General features: G+C 48.2%; 1 protein-coding gene across 2 annotated transcripts in view; it reads left to right on the plus strand.

The window, feature by feature from the left end:
- The window catches only part of FAM171A2 (family with sequence similarity 171 member A2), a 355,167-nt gene that overhangs the window by 276,606 nt on the left and 52,680 nt on the right, over positions 1 to 25,881 (plus strand). For both annotated transcript variants that reach the window (XM_069634282.1, XM_069634283.1), the window contains exons 4-5: positions 10,902 to 11,066; positions 25,148 to 25,324. In XM_069634282.1, coding sequence (XP_069490383.1) covers positions 10,902 to 11,066; positions 25,148 to 25,324 — 342 coding nt within the window. The remainder of the gene's footprint in view (positions 1 to 10,901; positions 11,067 to 25,147; positions 25,325 to 25,881) is intronic.

The following is a 25,881-nucleotide window of genomic DNA, read 5'->3' on the forward strand; positions in this document are numbered from 1 at the left end:
TAGGCTCTGAGGAGGGTAACAGTCCTGCTGCTGACACATGAGCTAAGAATGGCCGTTGACATTGAACGTGGAGACGTGGTTGTCTGAGATGCATGAATTGACAAATATGGAGAGAGTGATGTATAGGAGACTTGGTACATTGGCTTTATTTGAGAAAATATGGGGTAGATTTTTGCAGTTGTTTTAAATTGACATTATAGTTGTTTGGTGGGGGGGTAATTGAGAGATGTATTTGAGATGTTGGCGATTTAGGGTATTGTATATCTCGCTGTGTACATAGTACTGTGTAAAATGTTGTGCTTTTCTTGTGTTTTTTCCATGTGTTATTTGATATACGCTGATTGTATTGGGATTTGTTATGGATGTTGTGTAAATAAAGTTTAAAAAAAAAAGAATGGCCGTGGGGCCCGCGCTGAAGGCCAGGAGGGGTTGCCAGACTTGCACACGGGGCTTCGACTTCAGGATCCCGCAGGTAGGGTCAGAAGGGGGCGGGGAGGGGGGATACACCCTCTAAAAGATTCCTAATTGTATGATAGGTCCGCTGCCTGCATACATATTTAGGAGGAGTGGAGAGACCTGCACAAAGGTCCAGGGGGGTGTTCAAATGCCCTTGCTTAGAGTTTAGACAGTGCTGCTTTAGGCAGGATCTCCAATATGGGGCCAGGGGGCATCTGAAGGGGTCCAAATGAGTGTGGTGTGGGGTCAGGCCTCCACATGGGGTCAGGAGGTGAGAGGCTCACACTTGGGGCCTGAGGGGGGAGTGGATCAAGCCCATGGGGTTGGGAGATGGGAGGGGATTGCACAGTTTGTCACAGGAGGGGATTGCCTTTGTGTGGGGTCAATAGTCTGAACTTGGGGTTAAGAGGCCCCGTATGTGGCCAGGGAGTTGGGAGGCGCCATCAGGCAGGAATGAGGTTGGATGGAGGAGCTCTGTCCTGAGTCAGGTAGGAGTATTCAGAGGTCATGGAAAGGCTCCTGTTGCAATCTCGTGCCTGGCCTTCCTGGCTGCCCACACTGCACGGTGGCAGCAGGCGCCTAGAGGCCCCAGGCAGTGGGTCTAGCTCCGTGAGGTCCTGCCGACCTCATTCTCCGGCCTTCTCAAATCAATCCGTGCTCGTGCGACGGAATCCACCCACATCTAAGGGGGGTGGGTCCTGAGAGCGTCCTCTGCCCCGGTGCCCCCCTGCAGTGAGAAAGTGATTCAGTTTCCAGTCAATCATCAATTCTCCATGAATGCAGACTAGCTCTGCCTGGGAGGTACGGTCACTCCTGTGCAAAGAAAGTGGAAATCAATCTTTCTTTCTTTCTTTATTTCTTTCTTTCGTTCTTTCTTTCGTTCTTTCTTTCTTTTCCCCACTGTGTTCTTATCGCCCTTTCTCGTCCTGACTTCTCCCTCCCTCCCTCCCTCCCTCCCTCCCTCCCTCCCTCCCTCCCTCCCTCCCTCCCTCCCTTCCTTCCTTCCTTCCTTCCTTCCTTCCTTCCTTCCTTCCTTCCTTCCTTCCTTCCTTCCTTCCTTCCTTCCTTCCTTCCTTCCTTCCTTCCTTCCTTCCTTCCTTCCTTCCTTCCTTCCTTCCTTCCTTCCTTCCTTCCTTCCTTCCTTCCTTCCTTCCTTCCTTCCTTCCTTCCTTCCTTCCTTCCTTCCTTCCTTCCTTCCTTCCTTCCTTCCTTCCTTCCTTCCTTCCTTCCTTCCTTCCTTCCTTCCTTCCTTCCTTCCTCCCCTCCTTCCCTCCCTCCTCTTGGCAGCTGGCCTGGAATGTGCTATTTAGATCCAGTGTAAGTGCAACTGTTGGCCACAGCCCTCCACAGAGACCCCCAGCAGATGTTTCTGCTAACAGGCATAAAAGCAAATTGCCGAAGGATCAGTAATACATTTAGAGAAGCTTAAATCTGTTAAAAAAAACATTTAGAAAAGCAAATTCTCTCCAATGCTGTCCCTGCAGTGCTCTTCCCACCCTTCACCCTTCCCAGTCGCTCTTCCACTCGATCACTTTTTTGTGGCTATAGTCGTACTCTTCTCATTTTATCTCTCAGAGGAACCTTTCCCGACTTCTCTCCCTCTCTGTCCTATGTGATTTCTCCATCGTGTCCACCTCTTTCCACGTCCCGCTTCTCTTCTTATCCGTCTCTCCACTGTACATTCTTTCACTGGGACAGAACCTTGCCCGTCACCAGCTTGAATATCATGTGATCACCACTGGCACTCACACACACACACACACCACTGGCACACACACACCACTGGCACAAACACACACACCACTGGCACAAACACACACATCACTGGCACAAACACACACCAATGGCACACACACACACACACACACACACACACCACTGGCACACACACACGCACACACACACCACTGGCACACACACACGCACACACACACCACTAGCACAAACACACACACCACTGGCACAAACACACAACCACACACACACACGCACACACACACACACCCACTGGCACACACACACACCACTGGCACAAACACACACATCACTGGCACAAACACACACATCACTGGCACAAACACACACACACACCAATGGAACACACTCACACACACACCACTGACACACACACGCACACACACACCACTAGCACAAACACACACACCACTGGCACAAACACACACACACACACCACTGGCACACACACACACACACACACACACACACACCACTGGCACAAACACACAAACACACACACACACACGCACACACACACACACACACACACACACACCCACTGGCACACACACACCACTAGCACAAACACACACACCACTAGCACAAACACACACACCACTGGCACACGCACACACACACACACACACACACACTGAGCACTGCCGGAAGGCTCTGCGGGTATCAACCAGTGACAGGCTGACTCAAGCGCCTTTGGAGTTGGATGCAAGCCAACTGGCTCTGTCTGGCTCCATCGAAAGTCAGCGTCCGGCTCTGCCGTCCCATCGCCCTGTACCACTCTTACTTTCAGTTGGGCACCACCTTGGAAGCCTCCTGTGCCAAAGCAGAAAATAAACAATCTGGGGGCCATTATGCGTTGTCAAAGAGTGGATCCTACCCCAAGATGGCGCTGCAGCAGAGAGAACCTTGTGCAACCTGCTCATTCCGCTAGGAATCCTCCCTCGGTTGCTCCTGCTGCACACAATCAGGCTGTTACTTTAAGTAGTAATGTCCGGTCTCGACTATTGCACCAACCAATCACAGAGAGCCCAGAACAACCTCTCAACCTTTTGAGTGGCTCTGCTGGGTGGAACCGAAACTATTGAAATGTATGGATTGGAATGAAGCTGACTCCATTGCAGGTGTCACCAGCCAAAGGCGTGTGAGTTGAGAAGGATGCCTTCGGCAGCCTAGGACAGGCCCAGGGGGGCGATGCCTGAAGGGCTGCCTACATAAGCCAACATTGGCCTGTTTCCTGGTGTGACTCAAGCAGCTTGTGAAAAAAACACAAATTCGGCACAGGGAAGGGTGCTCAGTCAATCAGGTGGCTGAAATTGTGGGCGAGAACTGTCAGTGGACCACCCACATTCTACCAGTCACCTGAGACCCTTCCCCTGGGTGGTGCCATTTTTTGTAGGTACCTTGAACCCCCCTCCCCATGCCATTTCAATGCCCTGCCCTCCCCAGCAGCAAATAACCCCCCACTCTAATTACCTGCTGGAGCTCCCGCTCAGGCGCTCTTTCCCGTTTTGGGCTGTCACCATAGTAACGGAAAGGGGACCTGGTCCTTTTTTATGGATGCAGCCATCTTTATTTTCATGGGCAATTGGCTCGTCTCCCTTGAAAAGGAAGAAAAACTATTCACAATCCGGGCCGAGCCCCTGGTGCGAATAGCTATCACCCCCTTGCAGGGGGTGTACCGGGCCCCTAAAGGCATTCGTCCCTCACCAAGGCTATTGCTTCAAGGCCTGCCTAGGCTCCAGCTGGTGGACTCTTTTGGTCCCGAGGACAATTTTTTTTTTCGCCCCAGTCCGTTTTGATGTGCTTAAACTCAAGTAGCATAGCCAGGAAATCCCTACCCTCGCTACCAAATAAAGAGCTTTGGGGTTTCAAAGCTCTATATCTGATCCACAAAGCACTTCATTTCCTCTCCCCAGTGGGCCCCATCCATACCAGCTGACTAGAAACTTAAGGTCGGAGCCCAAAATGAAATATAAGTGTATCAGACACAGATTCCTGCCATCCAAGGCGCCACGCTCTGGAGCCCTCTCCCTCTGTGTGTTTGACCTTGAACCAGACTGCATGATGTTCTGAAGAGCATGGAACACCCATAAATGCCACTCAGCTCATGGAGATCATTAATGACCAGGTATTCCACCAATCAGAATGTCCGAAGTGCAGTCAATAACTACTGGTATTAACTGTATTCTGAACATTATGTCTTCAAAAACATAAAGGGAAACAACAATGCAATTTGCACGCATTTTTTTTTTAAATAACACTCGCCTCCATTGCAGCATTCAATTCAATGTGCCAAAGAGATAATTAAAACATGAGAAAGGGCGTTTGCTTTCTTATGGAGAAAGCGCTAACTTTACATCACACCTAATGCATTCTTATATTAAACCAGTTCCAATTGTAAAATGCTTAACGTTTAAAGATAGCTTTGTTATTCATATACCACAAAAATAAAAACACATTTAATTTACTAACTCAGCATGTCTATTTACCCACTATTAAACTAACGTCTTTTTTACTTTACCACCAAAACTTGCTAGTACCACCATGTGCTAACGGCCCTCTAGAGCTCTGGTGCTCCCATAGGATAACGACCCTTGCACAGTTTGTGGGCCCCAGCAGTCATTATCCTGTGTGAAAGAGCCCCCCCTCAGTCTATAAAGCTATAGTAATCTCTCTGACTTCATCCCTAACAAGTTCCCCACTCCCCATAAACTTTGCTCCACCGCCCCATCTCACCTGGAAAAGTGCTGTGATGCCCTTGTCTAAGGGCACAGTCGCTTTGCAAAACTCTGTTAGAAAATATTTTTAAAAATGATTCCTACACCCACTTACTTTTATGTTCCCAACAAATCTTTCAGCCATTCTTACACTTCTTGCTTTTCGCCCTCACTCTGAATTTTCTGCCTCTCATTTTCTCATGGACGCTTTCTGCATCTTCTCACCCTCAATTAGCCCCAATCACTCAAAATCTCTCTGCTGCTCTTGTCATATTCTTTCTTTTGCACACCTTTATTTTTCCCTTTATCTTTGTGTCTTGTTCCCCACTGGATTATTTCTTTCACTATTTTGCAACTTGTCTCTTTTCTTCTTTTATTTTTTCCTCCCTCCTTGTGTACTTTCATTCTCCTGTTTCACAACTTGTTTTTCTCCTATGGCTCACCATCTTATTCCTTTGCCTTGTGTTTCCTTCCTCACTTTCTAAATGTTTTCTCTTATTTCACAAATCATTCTTTCCTTTGCTCTCTGTGTTTTCTCGTTTCTCTTTCACGCCTTGTTTGTGCTCTTCGTTTTCCTACCTTCTCTTTTATTTCTTGCTTTCTCCGCCTTTTGCCGTTTCATTTTCTGTCTTGAAATCTCCACGTTCACTGTCATTTCACACAAGCTTTTCTCTCTGGCTTTTCCCACCCTCTCTGTTACACTTTCTTCTTTGTTTTCCCTATCTATCTCATGTTCTCTCTCCTTCCACACATCTTTTTCTCTCTTGCTTTCTGCTCCTCCTTTTCCAGTTGTGCCCCTTCTCTTTATCTGCTGTTAGGTAAAATTGCACGTATTTTACCTCTATATTTGTGGACCATCACAAACTTTTTGCTTTTGTTTCAGCCTCCTGACCTGACTTTTGCCAGTGGAGTGCAGCCTTCAGCTGCACTCCACTGGGCTTTTGCTGATTGTTATGGGGAAACTGACATGTCCTTCAGACAGTCAATACTGGGAAACTTTGTTTCTCTTAGTCTTATGACTTAGTTGCCACTTTTGGCAACTGTATTTCATTGCGCAAAGTATATTACAGTACCGTGCAATGGGGGCCTTGCATTTTCGGGCCCAAGACATCCACTAACGTTTTTTTTGGTAACTGGACAATGTGCCTAGGAGTAGACCGGTGGGAGCAGAAGACTTGTCATGTATTTTTATGGCCGTGCAACAAGGTCTTTTGTCATTTCATTTGTCCATTTTGTCAGTTGGCATTCCTCATGATCTTTGTGACCCTGGAGTCCTTATTTGGGCATGCATTCACCCGTAAAAGCCGCCGCTTTTCGCGGACTAATGCATGTCAGTAATGTGGGAACCCAGGAAGTGGGCTATGACTGTCTGGTCCCAATCCACACTACTGGTGCCAGGATGTCTGGTGTGCACGAGGGCATGAGAGCTGCAGTGATCCTTGATTGGAACACTGATGGTGTGCCGAGTGGGGCAGATCTCCTCAATGGCCAGCTGGGTGCGAGCGCTTACTGGACTTGTGGATATGAGAAGGGGTCCTGAATGCAGACCTGCAGATCATCAATAGGTCCGAATCGACCTATACATAGAGCCAAGTATCCAGAAGAGCCGAGCAGACCAAAGGACTATCCAGAACCATGCAGAAGAAAGTTGGCACCCTGAGCCTGCTGTTGTCCAGGTAGAGCCCTGTTCTGTACTCGATCTATGAAGACCTGCAAGGGTGCTTCAACCGCTTGGAGTAGTGGGACCAAACACTCTCGAATTCTTCTTGTTGCCCTGCAAAAGAGCCTTCTCGGAAGTGCCCCTGGCACTCCAGTGGAGTGACCAGGTCGAACCTTAGCAGCTGCGAGGTAGCATTGTCTTATGTAGTTTTACGCAAGCTTTGGGGAAATTGTAGTTCGCACTGCAAAGCATCTTCTTGCCAAATTTCTTTATCCCAGCTGCCTTGGGCAGCGAGAGAGAAGCATGAGTCGGACCGCAAGACTTTAGTGCTCCTGCGACACTGTGCGACAGTGGCCGTCGTTGCTGGGGACTTTCCCACCTTTCTGTAAGTGTCCTGAGACCAGCTGCATCAGTGCTTTCTTTGTTCTGCAATCAAGGCGAGCGATTCAGCTCCTGTTGTAAGCCGCATCTGCACCCGCAGCGCCTGTGCACTTTGAAGCTTAACCAAGAGTGGGATTTCATACTCCAGGTGACCCTCTCCAGAGCTGCCGCGGTTGGACCCAGAGTGAGCTACGGCTGGTGAGGAATCATACCACTTATCAGTGGCCCCTAGTTCATCCATTGCATTTTTATGCACAAAGGATCCCATGTGGTCCTTGCCTTGGCTTGGGTGGCCTCTGCTTCCTAAAGTGGTACAAATGTTGGGAATAGCTCTGTTCTCCGCAGCAGATCCTCCCCTGACTCTCAAACCCATTTTCTACACTTCAGAATCCTCTCCCTAATTTTTCCACCCTCTTGAATATTGTACTTTGTGTGTTTATGCACGACTGAGCGCTTTTACGTGCTCATCTAACATTGAGCACAAGGCTCTAATCTTCGTAGGGCTGGATTTATAAAGTTAGAGTTATGCATCTCTGGAGTTTGCCAATGTGATAAAGTTTGTCTGCTTTCCCTCCTTACTGGTTTCGGCAGGATTCCGCACTTTACCGCATTGACTAAATGTGACTGTACATATATTTTACATAGAGTTTGTTTAAGTAGTGATATTACTGTGTTTTTCTTTATTCACTTGTGTCAATTCCTTGGCCTAATGAATTGTATATTTTCTATATACTACTAAGGGTAATTCTTGTCGTCCTACTGTCCCAAAATAACCAAAGCCAGAGAAAACATCATTAACTGCCAGACCACAAATACCTCAGTCAAGACCCTCCTTCTAGAACATAACATTAAGACAGAAGTCCCTAAATTTCAATTTCAACCCATCACAGTCGACACAATGAAGAAAACACTATCCACTATGAGGTGTACCTCGTGCTTAGAAAATGTTCTTCCCCCTAAGCTCATTCTTGAAAACCCTGATATCTTTGGTCCCTTTCTCACAAGAATGGTAAATGCCTCATTCAGAGATCACACTGTACCCAACACCATCAAAACGGTTACGGTCACCCCCCTACCAAAAAAAACAGACCTCAATCAACAGGACCCTGCCAACCTCAGGCCCATCACAAATTGCAATTTTCTGCTGAAAATTATGGATAAAATAGCTACTGACCAACTTCAAAGCTACATAGATGAAAACAACCTACTTCATCCACAACAATCCGGGTTTAGATCCAGTCACAGCACCGAGTCGGCATTATTGGACCTCCAAACTGAAATGCTCTCCATTTTGGACAAAGGCAAGTCGGGGCTGCTGATACTGCTAGACCTTTCAGCGGCGTTTGACTTGCTAGACCATGTCAAACTCCGCGAGGCCCTTGAAAAATCAGGCAATTGTTCAAAGGGAGCCATTGAATGGATCGCCTCTTTTCTGCAAAACAGACAATCTAAGATTGTTTGGGGAGACAAAACATCTAGCGCTAAGCTAGTCGACTGCGGGGTCCCTCAGGGAGCCAGTTTCTCCCCACTACTTTTTAATCTCTATATGCGATGCCTATGCACTATGTTATCACAGATGGGCATATTTTTTACCAACTTCGCTGACGACACCCAATTGGTGTTTGAACTCAGCGGGAACCATCAAATAGACAACGATAAGCTTACTCTCCTTTACAACACCATCGAATACTGGATGAAAGAAAACTGGATGTGCCTAAACGGCTCTAAGACCGAGCTCATGATCTTCGGATCCACACAAGCCAGAAGGAAATTGAGCCCTGCCTTTAATTCATTTACCATCAAAAACATCCAGATCCCAATATCTGTAAAAGTAAAGACCCTAGGTGTGTATCTTCAAGCCTCTCTTGGCGCTGAAGCACACACAAACTACCTTAAAAAAAACTGTCAATATCACCAAATCCTCCTTAGAAAGATCAGGCCACTGTTAGACCAAAAGAATAGTACCATCATTGCTAGGGCCACTATACTATCTAGATTGGACTAAGGAAACTCCCTACTCTTGGGAGCCAACAGCAAGTGCCTGAAAAGATGTCAAATCATCCAAAACAACGCTATCAGAACGATCACTGGAAAATCATGGAGAGAACACATCTCCGGAGAAAGGAAAGCCCTCCACTGGTTGGCTATGGAGGAGAGAATCTCCTTCAAGTCTCTCACCATAGTACATCGCTGTCTCTATGGCACAGCCCCGGCCTATCTCAAGAAACAGTTTAAATGGTATGAACCATCCAGGAGCCTTAGATCATCTAATATAGGCAAACTTCAAACCATTATCACTAAAAAACAACATGGCCTTGGCAAGGCCTTCCCGACAATAGTCATCGGTAAATGGAATGACCTACCCACTTCACTAAAACTTGAGCCTAACTATCTCATCTTCAGGAAAAAACTGAAAACCTTTCTTTTTAAGTAAATCCTAGAAACACATTGTATCTTACTGAGTTAATTTAGGCCTCTCCCGACTAGTCCCGTCTTCTTCCTTTTGTTGTCCTGTCTATGTGTCAGCGCTCTGATGCCCGCGGGCTTTAGCGCTATATAAACAAATAAATAAATAAAAAAAAAAAAAATACTGTGTGTGCTCATCCAAGACCTCAGATCACCCCCACTACCCCTGAGACTTAGCCTTGGCTGCTCTCCAAGCTACCTGGAATTGTCCTGGCTAAATTCCCAGAAATGTTCCCTGTTTCACTAGCCTGAGTGGCCTCCTAAACTTCTGTTCACCAGAGCAAAGTTTAGAAATCCATTCTAACATCCACCTTCTCTGTCATGTCACGCCATATCTTACTCTTTCATACTGCTCACATATCTTCTCCCTTGTTCCAAGCATTGTGTTCCCTCTCTTTTTTTCTCCCATCTTTTTATTCAGGTTTCACACATTGTCTTCTCTTTTTCACTTTCTTCGTATTTTCTCTGGCAAAACGCCTTGTCTACCATGCCACACCTTATTTACCCTCTTCCTGTCCCAGGGAATTGTTTTCTTTCATTTTTTCCCATCGTTTCCCTCGTGTCACACCTCATTTAGCCTTTTCTTGCTCTCTCCCTCTTTGGTTTGATTTCAATCCTTCATGTTTCATCTGACCTTTCATAACCTCTCTCTTTTTCTTGTTTGGCTCTTGTTTTTCTCTCTCGCTTTTGCCATCTTTGCTTATTTCACATTCTGCTCTCCTTGGAGCGGTCCATTCCAATCATTTGATGAATGTTGAACAATCCTTGGTCACTCATTTATTTCCGAGGCAACCATTACCAATCGTTTTGTAGTGAAGATGTATTTTATAAAAGGTACAGCGTTCCAGGAACGCAACCTTCTGTAGCGCACGCAGATTTCATCTCTTTCTTCCTTCTACCCCACCCGTCCTTCCTCTACTCCCTATTCTTCTTGCCCCCTGCGCTCTGACGTGGTCCTGCAAGTAGCACATTAAAGAAAGAAATAAGTAAGACATCAAATTACATGTGTCAGATCCCTGTGTGTGGGCAGGGTCGGACTGGGACATAAAATCAGGCCAGGCGCAATGAAAAAGGGGTCCACAATCACAAATTGAAATGGACTAACTTTCAGAACAGATTAAATACTTGCCAAGGGGGAATGCTGTTAAAATATATTTAAAGTAGTGCATTTGAAGAATATTTTCTTTGCAACATTGGTTAAAACTATTGTAGTAACTTATGAAACTGGCCCACTCTGGCTAAAAGGTGTCCGATTCTAGCACAAAAAAACGGTTGCACACTGGAATCATGGGCCAGTCCGAGCTTGTGTGTGGGGCACCACTGGGTCGATGCCAAGCCGCAGTCTGAGTAGTAACAGTTCTGGATCATGCAGGTCCAGGGGTGCATGGCTCCAGAACTTGATCCCAAACCCGTGGGCTGCAGAGACCTCTCACCCTGACTTGCTCTTGCCTGCTTGCCCTTTCCAGGTGCCAGAAACCAGCCGTGGGTCCAGTTTCAGAGGAAGTCTGTCCGCCTGCCCAGGAGCTCCACCTACAGCCAGCTGTCCGCCTCGCTGACCACCGGCAACAATGAGCAGGAGCTTCGGGGCTTCCCAGCCTTCATAGGGAGCGAGAGTAACGCCACCGGAGGGGGTAAGTGCTGAGGAGGGCGGAAGTAAGGAGAACTGGAGGGACGGGTTCATGCGAAATGATGGCAAACCAGATGGCGACAACGGGTTGGTGGGAGAAGGGGAGCGGGGACAGATAATGGCACACGAGAGGTAAAAGAGAAGGTGTACAGTGGGTGAGCAAGAAGGGAATAACATAGACAGGGCCTGCTCACGAGTTGGGCATTAGCCTTTAAATGTGGCAGTAATGGTATTACCTCTGCATTTGAGGGCTGGCCCTATCACAAGTCTGACTTATTTACCCCCAGCTCTCAGCTGGGGGTAAATTAGCTGAAAAAATTTCCTTTTCGGCACAATTACCGCCAGCAGTATTACCACACAGTAATTGCGCCGGAAATTCCCCTTTGGCTCCAATGGGGATTAACAGCACCCAACCCGTAATCCAGCAGTAATACTGGTGTACGGGTGGGCGCTAACACTAATATAGGTGGGCAGTATTGCAGCCGGGGTACCACCCCACTCGTGATCAGGCCCACGGAGGAGAAGAAAGAACATTTATTAGAGGAGAATGTTAAGTTGCCTTACTTTCACAATGGTCGCTAGACTGAGGAGGGCCTTAAAAGCCTAATGCATCGAAGTCAGCGCCAAAGGAAAAGTCTAGATCGGCAGAGTCAACGAGACTACCTAAGGCAGGCATAACCAACTTGTGACCGGCCAGATATTTTGGCCTCCAACTTCCATGGTCCCCCACCACTGACTGTGGTGCATGGGGATGATGGGAGTTGTAGGCCAAAACATCTTGAGGGTGGCAGACAGGTTACCCCTGTATTGAGGTCACCAAAACAACTCACCTCCCTCGGCCGGTCGACCAGGCTCAAGGTTTGTCTTTGGGTGGTCAGTTATGAATCGAGTGCAGTTTAAGCAAAATACAAAGGAATGATAGACTTGCAAGACAAATACACTTAAAATACAAGCAAGTTATTACATAACATAAGTCACCCATGAAAGACGGCAAGAGAGGGACAAAGAGCCAGACATGGTGGGTTAAGAGGAGGGGAGAACTTTCCTCGTGGCGCAGAGGAAGTCGGGAGGGTAAGAGATTTGTCTACAGGAAGTTCACAATTCGAGCTCCTTTCGATCCTAAACATATCACCCTTCTATTTATACAGTTTTTTCATGGATTCTGATTGCGCAACCCTAGCCAATGTGGCAACAGACCGAGTACATCCAATAGTGGAGAGGACAGCGCTGCGCCAAGAGCCAGGAACACATGTTTTCAGACACTAATGAAAAGCCTCAGAAAACGGAGTAATCCCACACACACACGTCTGACAGGCATCACACGGCGAAACGCAATGAGGAACTAGACGCGGGCTGATCCCAGAAAGCCTGCCCATGCTTGTGGCTGATTGGCCGATACTGACACGTGCCCAGTGCTAACACTCTGTGAAGCGGGAAAGTGTCCTCCTTGCGGGCAAGTGTCTGGAGAATTGTATTTGCATTTATTAGAGTTTGGGGGAACGCTTCGCCCCCCAGAACTGGCTGTTCCCAGGGACGAGAGCTTTACATTGTTAGGGGTTTAAAAGTCGTAATGGCAAGTGGAGCAGTTGTGGAAGAAGGAACGTTGTTGCATAGAATAAGCATAATGCCTATTGATAGAAAAGTTGCAGAGAAAAATGTACAGTAATGTACATTATTTAAGGCGTGTGCGGTGGTAGATAAACATGGGTATCCGTGGGTGGTACTGATGTTGGAAGATGGCAGGGGTGTCTCCTTAAAGCATATTAAAAGCACTGGAGAGCTGTGATATTTTTTATTTCTGGGGAATAGTGTGTTCCAGTGGAAGGGTGGCAGGGATGATATGGAGTCGAAGCAAGAAGCAACACGGCATTGATGTGGTCGAGGCTGGGGGCGGGCGATGGGGGGTGGTAGGAGTCAGAGTTTGAGTAGTTCTTGAGTGCAAACGGTGAGACTAGCGGGGATGGAGTTAGCTGGGTGTGGAGTGGATCAGTACACGAATAGGCTCATAAACGAGGAGGATGACGAATTTGAAGATGGATTGACAGCGCAGAGTTCGAAACTGCTGGGAGCTACTTAGCTCCTGCTACTAAACTAGTTGAGCCCGGTTACCTTGGCACCAACAGCTACCAGGAACTACCTTTAGTTCCCCATGCTAAAGGGTGCCTTACAAACATAACTATGTGACATTCGCTTTGGGGATTTGGTAATGTGTGCACAGAAGTAATGGGACACATCTAGAACACATTTAAAGGCAATCACCCAAAAAGACCATATATAAAATCCCAAATGGGAGATTTGGCCAAATTTCGGCAGTTCGAAAATTCCGAACAGCCAAAAAGTTCGACTAAATCCCCCATTCAGCTGCAAGGGTGTCCCCCGCACCTGTGTTCACTATACTGTGATTGGTGGGTGTGGGGGTGTCTCCCACAGCCGTTCCCATAAAAAATTTGTATAAACCATTTTTCAAAATAAATGTAATGGACCTTACGCCGCTGGTTCCCGATCACGGAAGTGAAAGGGAACAGTTGTCGGAGGGTCACAGTGAGTCAGCGGCACACAGCGAAGTGTGCCGCCGCAAGGTAAGTAGGGTGCTGGGGGCAAGGGCATACTCTGAAATGTTCTGGGGAGAGAAGACCAAAAATTATATTCGGAAAAATAACTTTCGGTCTTTTCTCCCTCGAACATTTCAGCCACGGTATTTCAACCCAAATCCATTTAAAGCACAGTAGATCATACATAATGGACAAAAAACTGAAATTTGCATCTCATTTCAAAGTTAGATGTGTGGGAGGCTATGTACTAGCTTCTGGTACCCCAGGGGTAGCTCACGCCTACTGGCTAATACCCAATAACCAGGTGCTCGTTTTAGCTCCTGCTCATCAAATCGCAATTTGGAATCCTGAGCACCACCGTGCAGCAAGGAGGCAGTAGGAGGAGGCCGGGGCTGGGTGGAGATCTGCGAAGTTTGTAGCGTGAGGGAGCAGCAAAGTTGAGTACTTTGAAGGAAAGGAGTAGACTATAGCAGTATGATTGAGGACACGTTGCCAGGGTTCCATGGAGCAATAAGAAGGTTGCGGGCAGATTTTCTCCTCCTATCCGCTGTGGCTTCTCTAGGTCATGATTGCAGAAGCCTAAAACCACTGTCAGAGGAGCAGGAGGCTGCAATCCTTGGGGGAAGACGGGAGGGCACAAGGTGGAAGGCAATGGGGTGTGGTAGTAGGGGCAGGCAATAGAGGAGTGGCGGTAGATTACTTCGGTATTGGAAGGGTAGAGCATGAGCCACCAAAGAGGCGCCCAGTGGCGGGTGGCAGACAATGAAGATCCCTATTGCAAGAGAGATGCAGAGGAAAGGGAAGAGGTGAGAATGGGTGACTGCTGAAAGGGCTTTGGGTGTCTCTAATGCAAAAAGGTCCAGAAGAGCATTAGCAGTCTGATGACGGGAGCCAGCTCATTGGTTGGTGCGCTTGAGAGGCCTATGGGGGTGACCTTTGCAGAACTGGAGCGCCCACTGGAGACAAAATGCCTCATTACAAGTATGGCGGTAAGGCAACACCGGCGCTGATATCGCTACTGGCACCGTTGCTACTGTACCGCAATACTAGGAGTTCTGCTCGCGGGTGCCGTTGCAGTCACCAGGTCTGACCTGGTGGCCGTACCGGCACCCGAAAGCAGAACATGATGGTAGCGTACCGGTACTACCACCCTGCCCATTCCCATTGAGCCCTATGGGGCTGAAATGGGAATGGGATGTACCAGGCCCGGCACCCGCAAAAGGGGAATTACCGGGTCCGGCTGGGCCAGAATAGCCCGGTAATTGCCATTTGCGGGTGCCGGACCCGGATGCGAGTTTGGAGGTAGCCTTGCCGGTAAATCCGGCAAAGCTACCTCCAACCTCATAATGAGGCCAATGTGTTTTCTGTAACCATCAGCTCAGGTTCCCCCAAAGCCTCTAGAACTGCATGCATGCTAGCTTCTAGATTTACTGTGAGAGGTTGAGGGACAGGGGGGAGATGAAGGGGCCAGTGCTAAGGTGCAGCTTTAGCCCCTGCTGGAAATGAAGTCATAGGAAACAGGCAACATGTCCCAAACAAACCAAACCAAAACCAAGGAACTCGGACGTGCCTGAGCTTCAAAATCACCCCTGTTTAGACCTGACAAAAAACTGTTATCCTCCATCCATTTGATCGTTAATGCTCCGAAGGCATGAACTAAGGTAAAGGGACTTACCATTAAAAATGTTAATCGCACTTTCTTTGGCGACACATAGCTCTGAAATGGTCCCTTGTGAGGGTTGGTTGATTGATAGTTTATTTGTATAGCGCCTATACACCCATGTGTTTCAAAGCGCTTCAGATGTTCTGACGGTGCTAACCATTTATATCATGTGGTTCTGTATTCTAGCACAGAATTGTAGTTTGTGCCCTCTACATTAAAGACACAACTACAATTAAAAGGGGGCAAAGTGATTGTAGCATAAAAGCCAGGACTGACATAGCATCTGGCACCCGACAGGGACCAGCTTGAGATGCCTGTAAACTCACTGCTGTGTTATACCTTTGTGATAAAGTGACATGTACTTAGTCATTGTTGTTCACAGGCGTGCAGCTTTTTATTATGCGTCATGGAAACACAAGTCGCAGCACGACAAAAAAATAATTTAATGGAGGCTACGGAAATCAAGTAATAAAGAAAAACGCCCTCCCTTTTGCTTCGAAATCTTGTTTCTACTCTTGCGGCTTTGAGCCACAAACATAAGACTTGCAGCATTTCTCAGGGCGTTCAGACTTGACCTTTTCCTCGTGTCTCTTAGTTTCTGGAGCAGTGCTTATTCTGCACGTTCAGTGCAAAGAAACCACTTCTGATGTTTGTTAATCTGCTTAGAATCACATGCTGTGCATAGGTCCGACATCCAGTGGTCACTGCGGAGTATTGCATTTTGTTTTTCGTAGTCGAAAAGGGGACGTCGACAAGGCGTGTCTGTAACACTATCCCTATAGTGACGTGCGTTGTACCCATAATCCCTCACGCGTCGAGGTCCCTCAGATTGTTTTTTTCCGCCCAGCTTCTGGTCGCCTTACGCGGAGCTCCTAGAGAGACATTGCAAATACTTACTACGGACCGCAGTCCTTAATTTTACTTATTATATTGTTAAAGATCCCTCCCCTCGACGTTAGCTGTGAAGCTGTTCCTCCGCCGAGCAAGTTTTCGAAGGAGGGGAAGAGACGGAGGAGATCCTTCGGCGCTGCCGAACACGTGGCCTGGCCTCGCCGGCCAACATACAGTAGGGAGAGTGGGGATTCGAACTTTAATCTTCTCTTTGAGAATGTCTTTCTTTCTCCCCTATCTTTCCCTTGGGGTTGTTATCACCAGTTATTATTGCCTCAGCTATGGAGAGGACACCTTTTAAGTTTTGCCCACGCTGTAGGGGCAAATACACTTGGAAGGACAAACACAAGCTCTGTAATCGTTGCTTGCCCCTCGATCATAAGGAGGACAGCTGCGCGGCCTGTAAGCTCTTGAAACCAAGAACTCTTAAAGAACGCAAAGTTAAGAGGTGGGCGGACTACGCTATGTCGAAGTCGGTTTCCTCACCTGCCACCGCTGTTACAGAAAGTGACGAGGAGGGTGATAACTCGACGTCCGTTACGGAAGTCATTAACCCCCAGAAGCAGCGTTCGCGCTCCTCGACATCCGTCCCCGGCCCCGACGGGCTCGGCTCACGCCCTGCTCATGGGGATGAACACCCCGACGACAAGGACGCCCACAGACCCCATAGGCCTAGGCACACAACCCACGGCTCTTCTTCGTCGAAGACGAAGGATCCATCAGCGCCGAAGGGGACGCAGGGCACTCCGGCGTCTACCTCAGACCGTAAGGGTCTCAAGCCCCACCCGCAAACGCAGTCGCGACCAGCGATTGGGCTTTCATCAAACACGGGCGCTACCCCAAAATCATCCGACGTAACGCTCCATAGAGCGGCCGTCGAGGAACAACGCGTAACGCAGGCAACGTCGACACCAGAGTCCTCTACTGACAACCTCGTTGTCGAGAGCCTGGCGAGAATTGTTTCCGAAGACAAACGTAAGCGGACGACGAAACAAACGTCGAATACTGCACAAAAAGCTATGGAAACGCCGAAAAAGCACAAGAGTAGCCAGGAACTTCCCCCTTCATCTAAGGGCACTTCTGAACTACCGGAGGGCTTTTCAGAGGGCGACGGAAACCTTTCTTCGACGTTGTGGGAGCGTTCTAAGCGTTTTGAAGGTGAAAACACTGATTTCCCCCCTCTAGACTATTCAGGGGTCCCCCATGAGACCCTTGAAAGACTCCATTCTTGTATGGAGAAAATGGAAAGGTTTTTGGGATACCAAAACCCACCCACACCCAAAAGACCAAGAGAATGGCCCCAGGATGACCCTAGGGTCAAGATTCCTAGGCTGTTTCCCCCTTCTACAGACGTATATGACCTCACTGAAGAGGAGCAATACCTCCAGGAAGATGAGGAGTGTTTGGGTGGAGAGGAAGAACATGAGGAAGAGGGGTTTGAAGAAGATCCTTACACTAGTGCAGGAGCTTTCGAAGAAGATACAGCTACCTCGCAGCCCTGGCAATCCCCATCAGTGCAGCCTTGGCAATCCCCATCAGTGCACTCAGACCCTGATGTCTTTCACCCTTCTCCTCCCAAGGATTCACCTATTGGAAACACCTCTCCCCTAGATGACCAACCTTCACTTAATGCACTATTGCGCAAGGCAGGGGAGACTCTTCCTGACATAGGGCCTCATTACACAGAAGGCGGTGATCCAGGGTGCTATTAGCATTAGCTATTAGCACCCTGGACCATGCCGGTAAATTACCGGCACCGCCTTGGCGGAAAGGGGATTTACCGCCCCATTCCAAGGTTGGTGGGGCGGTAAATCCCCCTTCCGCCATTGCCCTTCCCCATTCCCATTTCTGCCCCATAGGGCTCTATGGGAATGGGGAAGGCGCTAATTACGGCAACGCAATTTTGCGGTGCCGTAATTAGCTCCGAGGTCCCTTAGCGGGTTGGTTTTTAACGCCTGCAAAAAGCAGGCGTTAAAGCACCAACCCGCTAAGGGACCTCGTAGGAAGGCGGTAATGGTTAACGGTCACCGTTACCATTAACGGTGGCCGTTAACCATTACCGCCTTCCGTGTAATGAGGCCCATAGACTTTGTAGAGAAAGTTATTAAACAAAAAGCCCCTGTTAGTCAGTCTATTCCGCTCCTGGCTTCTATAAAGAGAAGAATAACTCCTTCCCTTTCCAATCCTGCCTTAGTCAGAGGGGTCAACCCTCGGATAGAAAAGCTCTTCAGCCCTTCGTCCTCTGACCCTTTGTACATCAGAGGCTATTCTATTCCGGACTCCCTCGTAGTTACTAATACAAGGAAAAGAGCAGGGGTACCACTATCCACTAGTGAGGCACCACCTGACAAAGAGGGCAAAAAGCTCTATGCACTTGGGAAGAGAATCACGACGTCCGCCGCCTTTTCAACTAGGATTGCAAATAACAATTCCCTACTAGCTAGCTACGCAGATGCACAGTGGAGCAAGCTGCGCAGCGAAGCAGAGGACGCACCAGAACCCCTGCGTTCACGCCTGTTAGCTACAATCTCAGAGGGAACTCTTGTAAACCAGGGCATCGTAAAGAACTCCTTAGATGCCGCAGAGACGGCTGGCCGTTCCCTGGTTCAGGGAATACTTCTCAAACGCCATGTCTGGCTGCGCAATTCGGGATTTAAGCCGGAAACCCAGGCTTCCCTGATAAATAAGCCCATAGAACAAACACATCTGTTTGGGAAAGCAGTTGATGAGGCCCTAGAACATGCGAAGAAAGAGTTTGATACCATCAAAACTCTTGACCAAATTTCTAGGCCCCCTAACAGACGCGGCTATGGCAAAACCAACAGCAATTTTACTCTGCTACCAACTGGCCCTCTAACCAGGGTAACAACACCCAGTTCAGTCAAAGAGGCCAACGCCGTGGCAGAGGAAGAGGTTGCGGCTCCAGCCCCAAAGGTTCCACGCCCAATACCAACAAATGACCCGAAGATTCGGGTCCCCTCCATTGCATCACCGGTCGGGGGCCGGCTAACATCGTTCCTTTCAGCATGGGAGGGAATATCGTCAGACCGCTGGGTATTATCCACCATAGCCCACGGATACTGCATCGAATTCAACGGTTCCCCGAAGTACAGACCCCCACGGAACCGACGCATGACACTGGAACACCTCACCATTCTTCTTCAAGAAGTAGAAGAGCTACTGAAAAAAGAAGCTATAGAGGCTGTCCCCCTATCTCAGGTAACAGAAGGTATTTATTCAGTGTACTTCCTTGTACCCAAAAAGGACTTAACCATGCGCCCTGTATTAGATCTGCGCCCAGCGAACAAGTTTGTCAAACCCCAAAGGTTTCGTATGGTGACCTTGCAGGAAGTAATCCCACTGTTATCACAAGGGGATTACATGACAACACTAGACATGAAAGATGCATACTTTCATATTTTAATGTTGCCAGCGCACAGAAAATACCTCAGGTTCAAGATAGAGAACAAACACTACCAGTTCAGAGTACTACCCTTCGGGATAGCATCTGCACCAAGGGTATTCACGAAAGTACTGGCAGTGGCAGCGGCCCACCTGCGCAGGTTATCCATCCCGGTATACCCTTACCTCGACGACTGGCTCATAACAGGGGATTCTTACGAAACATGCCTCTCCAATACGCAAAAGACTGTAGACCTTTTGTTCCAACTGGGCTTCTCCATCAACGAAAAGAAGTCCAGCTTAGACCCCAGCCAAATCAAACAATTCCTAGGGGCTCTAATTCGAACAAAGGACGGCCTCGTCTTCCTCTCCAACGAGAGGGTCCAAAACATGCTGTTTCAGATCCCCCATTATGTGGCAGGTCGAGAGGTGACGGTACGCAAAGCAATGCGCTTGCTAGGGATGATGGCGTCATGTATTTATTTGGTACCTCACGCGCGCCTGCGCATGTGCCCAATGCAAGAGTGGCTCAACAGCCAGTGGTGTCAGGCCAGCGGACAATGGGACGATCTAGTGGTGGTCTCGCAGGCCTTGATTCTCTCGCTACGGTGGTGGACAAAAGAAAACCTGTTATTAGGGAAAACTTTTGCCACACCCGCAGTGGAAGCCACTCTAACCACAGACGTATCCCTTACAGGATGGGGGGCTCACCTATCCCATCAGACTGCTCACGGAGCGTGGACTCCGAGCTTAGCATCCAAGCATATAAACCTGCTGGAACTACTAGCGGTGTTCAAAGCACTGAAAGCCTTTCAGGAACACCTACAAGGAAAGACAGTGATGGTCCTCACAGACAGCACCACAGCCATGTACTACCTCAACAAGCAAGAGGGCACTCACTCTCCAGGACTGTCCAAGCTGTCCCAGAACATCTGGAAGTGGGCTCTCAAACACAACATGTTCCTACTATCACAACATGTACCAGGGGAACTCAATCTGCTAGCAGACAAACTCAGCAGAGACTTCCCCCTGCCCGTAGAGTATGAATGGCGGTTACAAGAAGACATCGTCTTCAACGTCTTCACACAGTGGGGTTTCCCAGAAATAGACCTGTTCGCAACTCTGGAAAACTCTCAATGCCAAGATTACGCCTCCAGGTACCCCCAGAACCAGTCCAAGGGGAACGGTCTATCGATTCCATGGTCAGGGAAATTTGTTTACGCTTTTCCCCGACTCCCCTTCTCAACAAGATAGTGCACAAGATGCACCAGGAACAAGTTACCATGATACTGGTGGCCCCTATGTGGGCCCGACAGCCATGGTTCGCTCACTTGTTGAAGATGTCTCTATCTCCTCCAGTGAGACTGCCCTGCCCGTACAACATGCTGTCACAAGACAGGGGCAGGACACTGCACCCATGCCCTCAGACCATGAACTTAGCAGCCTGGCTCCTGAGGTCATAGAATTTGGACATTTACAACTTCCACAGAGGTGCATGGACATCCTCAGAGAGGCCAGAAAGCCTAACACTCGTCACTGCTATTCTAGCAAATGGAAAAGATTTGTCATCTGGTGTAGAGGGAAGAGTATCAACCCCGTTGACTGCTCTCCCACACAAATTATTCTGTGCCTGACCCATTTACTGGACTCGGGTCTAGTATTCAATTCTATTAAAGTACACCTGGCAGCGCTTTCGGCTTACACCACTTCACAACTCAAAGTATCGTGGTGGAAGATCCCAGTAATCAAAGCCTTCATGGAAGGGGTAAAGAGAATACACCCTCCAATAGCAAACCCAGCTCCTGGCTGGGATCTAAATGTGGTACTCACCAGGCTCATGGGGTCACCCTTTGAACCCATGCACAAGGCAACTCTTAAAGATCTCACTCTTAAGACTGCTTTCCTAATCGCTATTACCTCCATTAGGAGAGTAAGTGAACTACAGGCCCTTTTGGTTTTAGACCCCTTTGTAACAGTTCACAAAGATAAAGTGGTTCTACGCACACACCCAAGGTTCGCACCGAAATTCATCTCCAAATTTCATGTCAACCAGTCTATAGAACTACCAACGTTCTTTCAAAATCCTTCAAATCTAGGAGAAAAAAGCCTGCATACACTTGATGTGCGCAGAGCTGTCATGTTTTACATGGAAAGAACTAGTACACTGAGAAAGACTAATCAGTTCTTTGTCTCGGTGGCAGCAGGAAGAGAAGGAGATGCAGTTTCAAAATCCACTATATCTAGATGGATTGTACAATGCATCACTCTCTGTTAGACTCTTGCTAAGAGAGAACTACCCTTCAAGCCAAGAGCACACTCTACTCGAGGCACTGGGGCATCCATTGCAAATGTTCCCCTTGAGTCCATCTGCAAAGCGGCAACCTGGAGTTCTGTACACACCTTTACAAAACACTACTGTCTAGGTGCCCACTCTAGATCTGATTCCCAGGTGGGACAAGCAGTATTAAGACATCTTTTCTCTACTGTTCCTTCTCACAACCCACCTCCAACTCCGGGTACTGCTCGCTAGTCTATGCACAGCATGTGATTCTAAGCAGATTAACAAACATCAGAAGACAATGCATTACTTACCGTAAAAGCATTTCTGATGGTTGTATCTGCTTAGATTCACATGCGCCCACCCTTCCTCCCCGCTCGGATGGAAGGAACATAGACATCCTTTTCTATATCTCTCTCTTTTCTGTACTCACTCACGTCTAGAAGGCTCCCTCAGGGCAGAAAAATACAAACAGAGGGACCTCGACGCGTGAGGGATTATGGGTACAACGCACGTCACTATAGGGATAGTGTTACAGACACGCCTTGTCGACGTCCCCGTTTCAACTACGAAAAACAAAATGCAATACTCTGCAGTGAGCACTGGATGTCGGACCTATGCACAGCATGTGAATCTAAGCAGATACAACAATCAGAAATGCTTTTACGGTAAGTAATGCATTGTCATCTTGGTGTATATGCAGACTTGAACACCAGGGTCGGCCTGGGGCATAAAGTTGGCCTGGGCACCAATGAAAAAGTGGTCCACAGCCGCAAATGGCAATTAATTCCTTTTTTGACCGACTGAGAAGTACCTAAGGGGGATTTTTATGGTAAAATGTGTAGCAAATTGTACATTTTAAACAACATTTCTTTAGTAGCTCTGATCAAAACTCGTAGCTGCACAGTGAAGTAACTCATCAAATTGGCCCACTGTGACCAACAATCTGGCCACACACTGGCATGTCGGCCTGCACTTTCGGGCCCTGCCCTATGGGACAGTGCGTGCGGTTGAACACTACATGACATAACAGGGGAGCAAGGGATCTGGAGAGGGAGAGCAAGACCTGCGAATGGGGAGTGGAGAACAGCAATAGGATTTTGGCAGGGAACAAAATGGCCGAATGAAAATTCCAGAAAGAGGGTGAGGGAGGGACATGGGCTGGCTACACAAAGAGCGTAAGTGTGATATGAAGACAGAGTTATGTTGTGTTAAAGGGTCTTGTACTGTGCACTGTCGCCAGTTGCGTGGTCTCTTGGCGCTCTGGTGGATCTGCAATGGGAGGGGTTTGGGGGTTTGTTAGTGGGGTGGAGAGCAGGGACGTCATTTGTGGGTCGCCAGGGGTCCCCTTGCTAACCCTCTGGTCGCCCTTGCTACCCCTAAAACATTTTTTTTTAACATTTTTTTATTGAAGCTCCTGTGCTGTGGCCAGTGCCATGTGACTCTTTGTTTCTGGAGTGGCTGGATTTCTTGTTCAGGCCTCTTAAAAATTTTTTTTAAAAAACTGGGATTTCTACACAGTGACTAGGAACAACAAATTATTTGTAGTTCTCGAATTCTATACAATAATTGCTAGACTCATTAAAAGTTTATTTCAGGCACACTTCAGGGGGTGAGTCACTGATTTAGTCTGTTCTTATACACCTCAAATTCACAATGCAGACAAAAACTTCCAAAAAGCATTTAGAGTAGAATAAGCATCCATTTCGCACTATCTGCCTGATTCATGGAATTATTTGCGTGAAAAACGCAGATTTGCGCGTCTTCCTGCCCGAAAATCCCCATACTTCAAACAGGGATTTTCGGGCAGAAAGGCGCGCAAATCTGCATTTTTCACGCAAATAATTCCATGAATCAGGCCTTATGTGTTTTGCTTTTCGCAAGTTTCAGTTATAGCATGTTTTTTCTGCCATTGTCTATGTTACGATCATAACAAGACACTCCATCTCAGTGTCCTCGGTCACTTGACTAAATCCTTGTGCCTAAACGCTTGTGTACAATGTAGAAATGTTTGACCATAGCACAAAAGGTGGCCCCTGATATCATTGTTCCACAATTAATGCTTTGTTATAATGTGTCTATCTGTCCGCTCTCCCTGGTATGCTGTTCAGGATGTTTGTTTGCATGTATGAGGTAACGGGCGCCCAGAGTATGGGATGCCGTGTGAGTGCGCTGCTTTCCCTGCGCTACTCTAAATTCTTTAATATACAGCTATGAACCCTCCCAATGGTATGTATTTTAATTTGACAACCTCTGAAGCCTGAAAAGTAGATCCACACAGACTTGGCATGAAGCCACCTTTGTGTCAGACCTGCAGATGAACTGGCCTGCTGTTAAATCTCAGTCACTGGGGTAATACTATCCAGTACAGGGGGTAATTTACTTTTTTGACTTTGACAACATTCGGACATGTAATTGCTAATTTTACTATAGCCGGTAAAACAGCCATACCCAGTAATATAGCTCCGTAGGTTGAGCGCTCAGTGCTGCGATGTGTGTGTGATCGGCAGGTTGCAGGTTCGAATCCCGGCAAGGCCAACTCCGGCTTTCATTCTTCTGAGGTTTATAAATAAATACCAACACAGATAGTGTGATATTGTATGTATATTTCTTCTATGGCGTAAGTGCTATATAATAACACATCATCATTTGGCCTTGGACGTCAGCTTGGATTCACATCAATTTGGTAATATGGGCCTAGGCACACTGATATTAATGATACATATGAGGTTCCATTCTTGTATGGAATGTTTATCACATTACAGTGATATCGGAACAATATTTTTCGTAGTGTACAAGGGAACAATGCTATGTGATGCCACTTCCTGTTTTGTCAAGGGGTGAAAGGTCGTGTTGCATTGCTTCCTCTGATGTCACTTTGGGGTGTGGTCAAATTGCATCACTTCCTGTGATGTCATCGGAGGTCAAGGGTCATGTGATATCACTTCTCCTACCCCTGGTATTTTGGTGAAATGACGTCCCTGTTTCAGAGAGGCAAGAGCAAGAGAGCTTTGATGTGCTGTTGGCAGCAGCAGTTCAGAGAAACCGGTCACTGAGCGTTGGTGCGCTTTCGGTCGGTAGCCGTCATGTTGTGTTGAGGTTTGGTTGTGTCTGGTTTGGTTTCATGTTGGGTGAGGGAGAAAGGGAGAGACAGACAATTCCAGTGGTAATGAATGAAATACGCTGAGAAGTTGTTTTTGAAAAGGGAGGGTGACGGAGGGTTGGGACTTCTGGAAAGAAAAGCGCCCGTCATTCCTCCTCATCCCGCTAATGATGGCCCTCACTTTTTTCATCCTCAGCGAACAGCAGCTGGGTGGAGCTGGTCCCCATTGCCGCAGCCAGCGTCCACCTCTTCACCGGCAACGGGACTGAGGTCCAGCTCTCCGGCCCAGTCCACCTGTCCATCCCTCTAGCCGGCGACATGGGGCCCCTGACTCCCGGCAGCACGCCAGCGTGGAGGTTCGATGCCAAGAGCGGTATGGAACCCGAGGTTCTGAGCTAAGTGACGGGGCTTGGGTGGGAAGGGGGGGGTGGGAAGGGGGCGGGAGGGGGGGTGGGAAGAAGGAGTGTGAAAGGTTAAAGGTAAGAATGCTGTCACAGCAGGAGCCTACAGATTACTTTGGTTGTCCATTACCAGAACTGCTTTGGGGGTACAGCAGCAGGTAAGTGTCTCTGAGCAGTGTGACCTCTGCATGGCCCCATGACTACAGGGGGTGCTGCAGTAGATAAGTGACTGGGTCCCTGAACAGTGTGACCTGCCAGGTGGCCTGGGCCTGCAGAGAGTGCAGAGGTAGGCAAGCGCCATGGTCCCTTAGCACTGTCCCCACTGGAGGAGGACTGGGACCGCAGGGGGTGCCCCAGTAGCTAAGTGCAAGGGTGCCTAAGTTATGTGATCTCTGCAGCCCTGGGACTACAAGAGTGGGGTGTGCAGGGGGTGTGCTGCCGTAGGCATGTGCCATGGTCCTTCAGCTGTGTGACCACTGGAGGAGGACTGGGGCCGCAGGGGGTGCTGCAGTAGCTAAGTGCCAGGGTG

This window comes from Ambystoma mexicanum, chromosome 13 (assembly GCF_040938575.1).
Source record: "Ambystoma mexicanum isolate Mex_15411 chromosome 13, UKY_AmexF1_1, whole genome shotgun sequence".
In the NCBI taxonomy this organism is placed as follows: Eukaryota; Metazoa; Chordata; class Amphibia; order Caudata; family Ambystomatidae; genus Ambystoma; species Ambystoma mexicanum.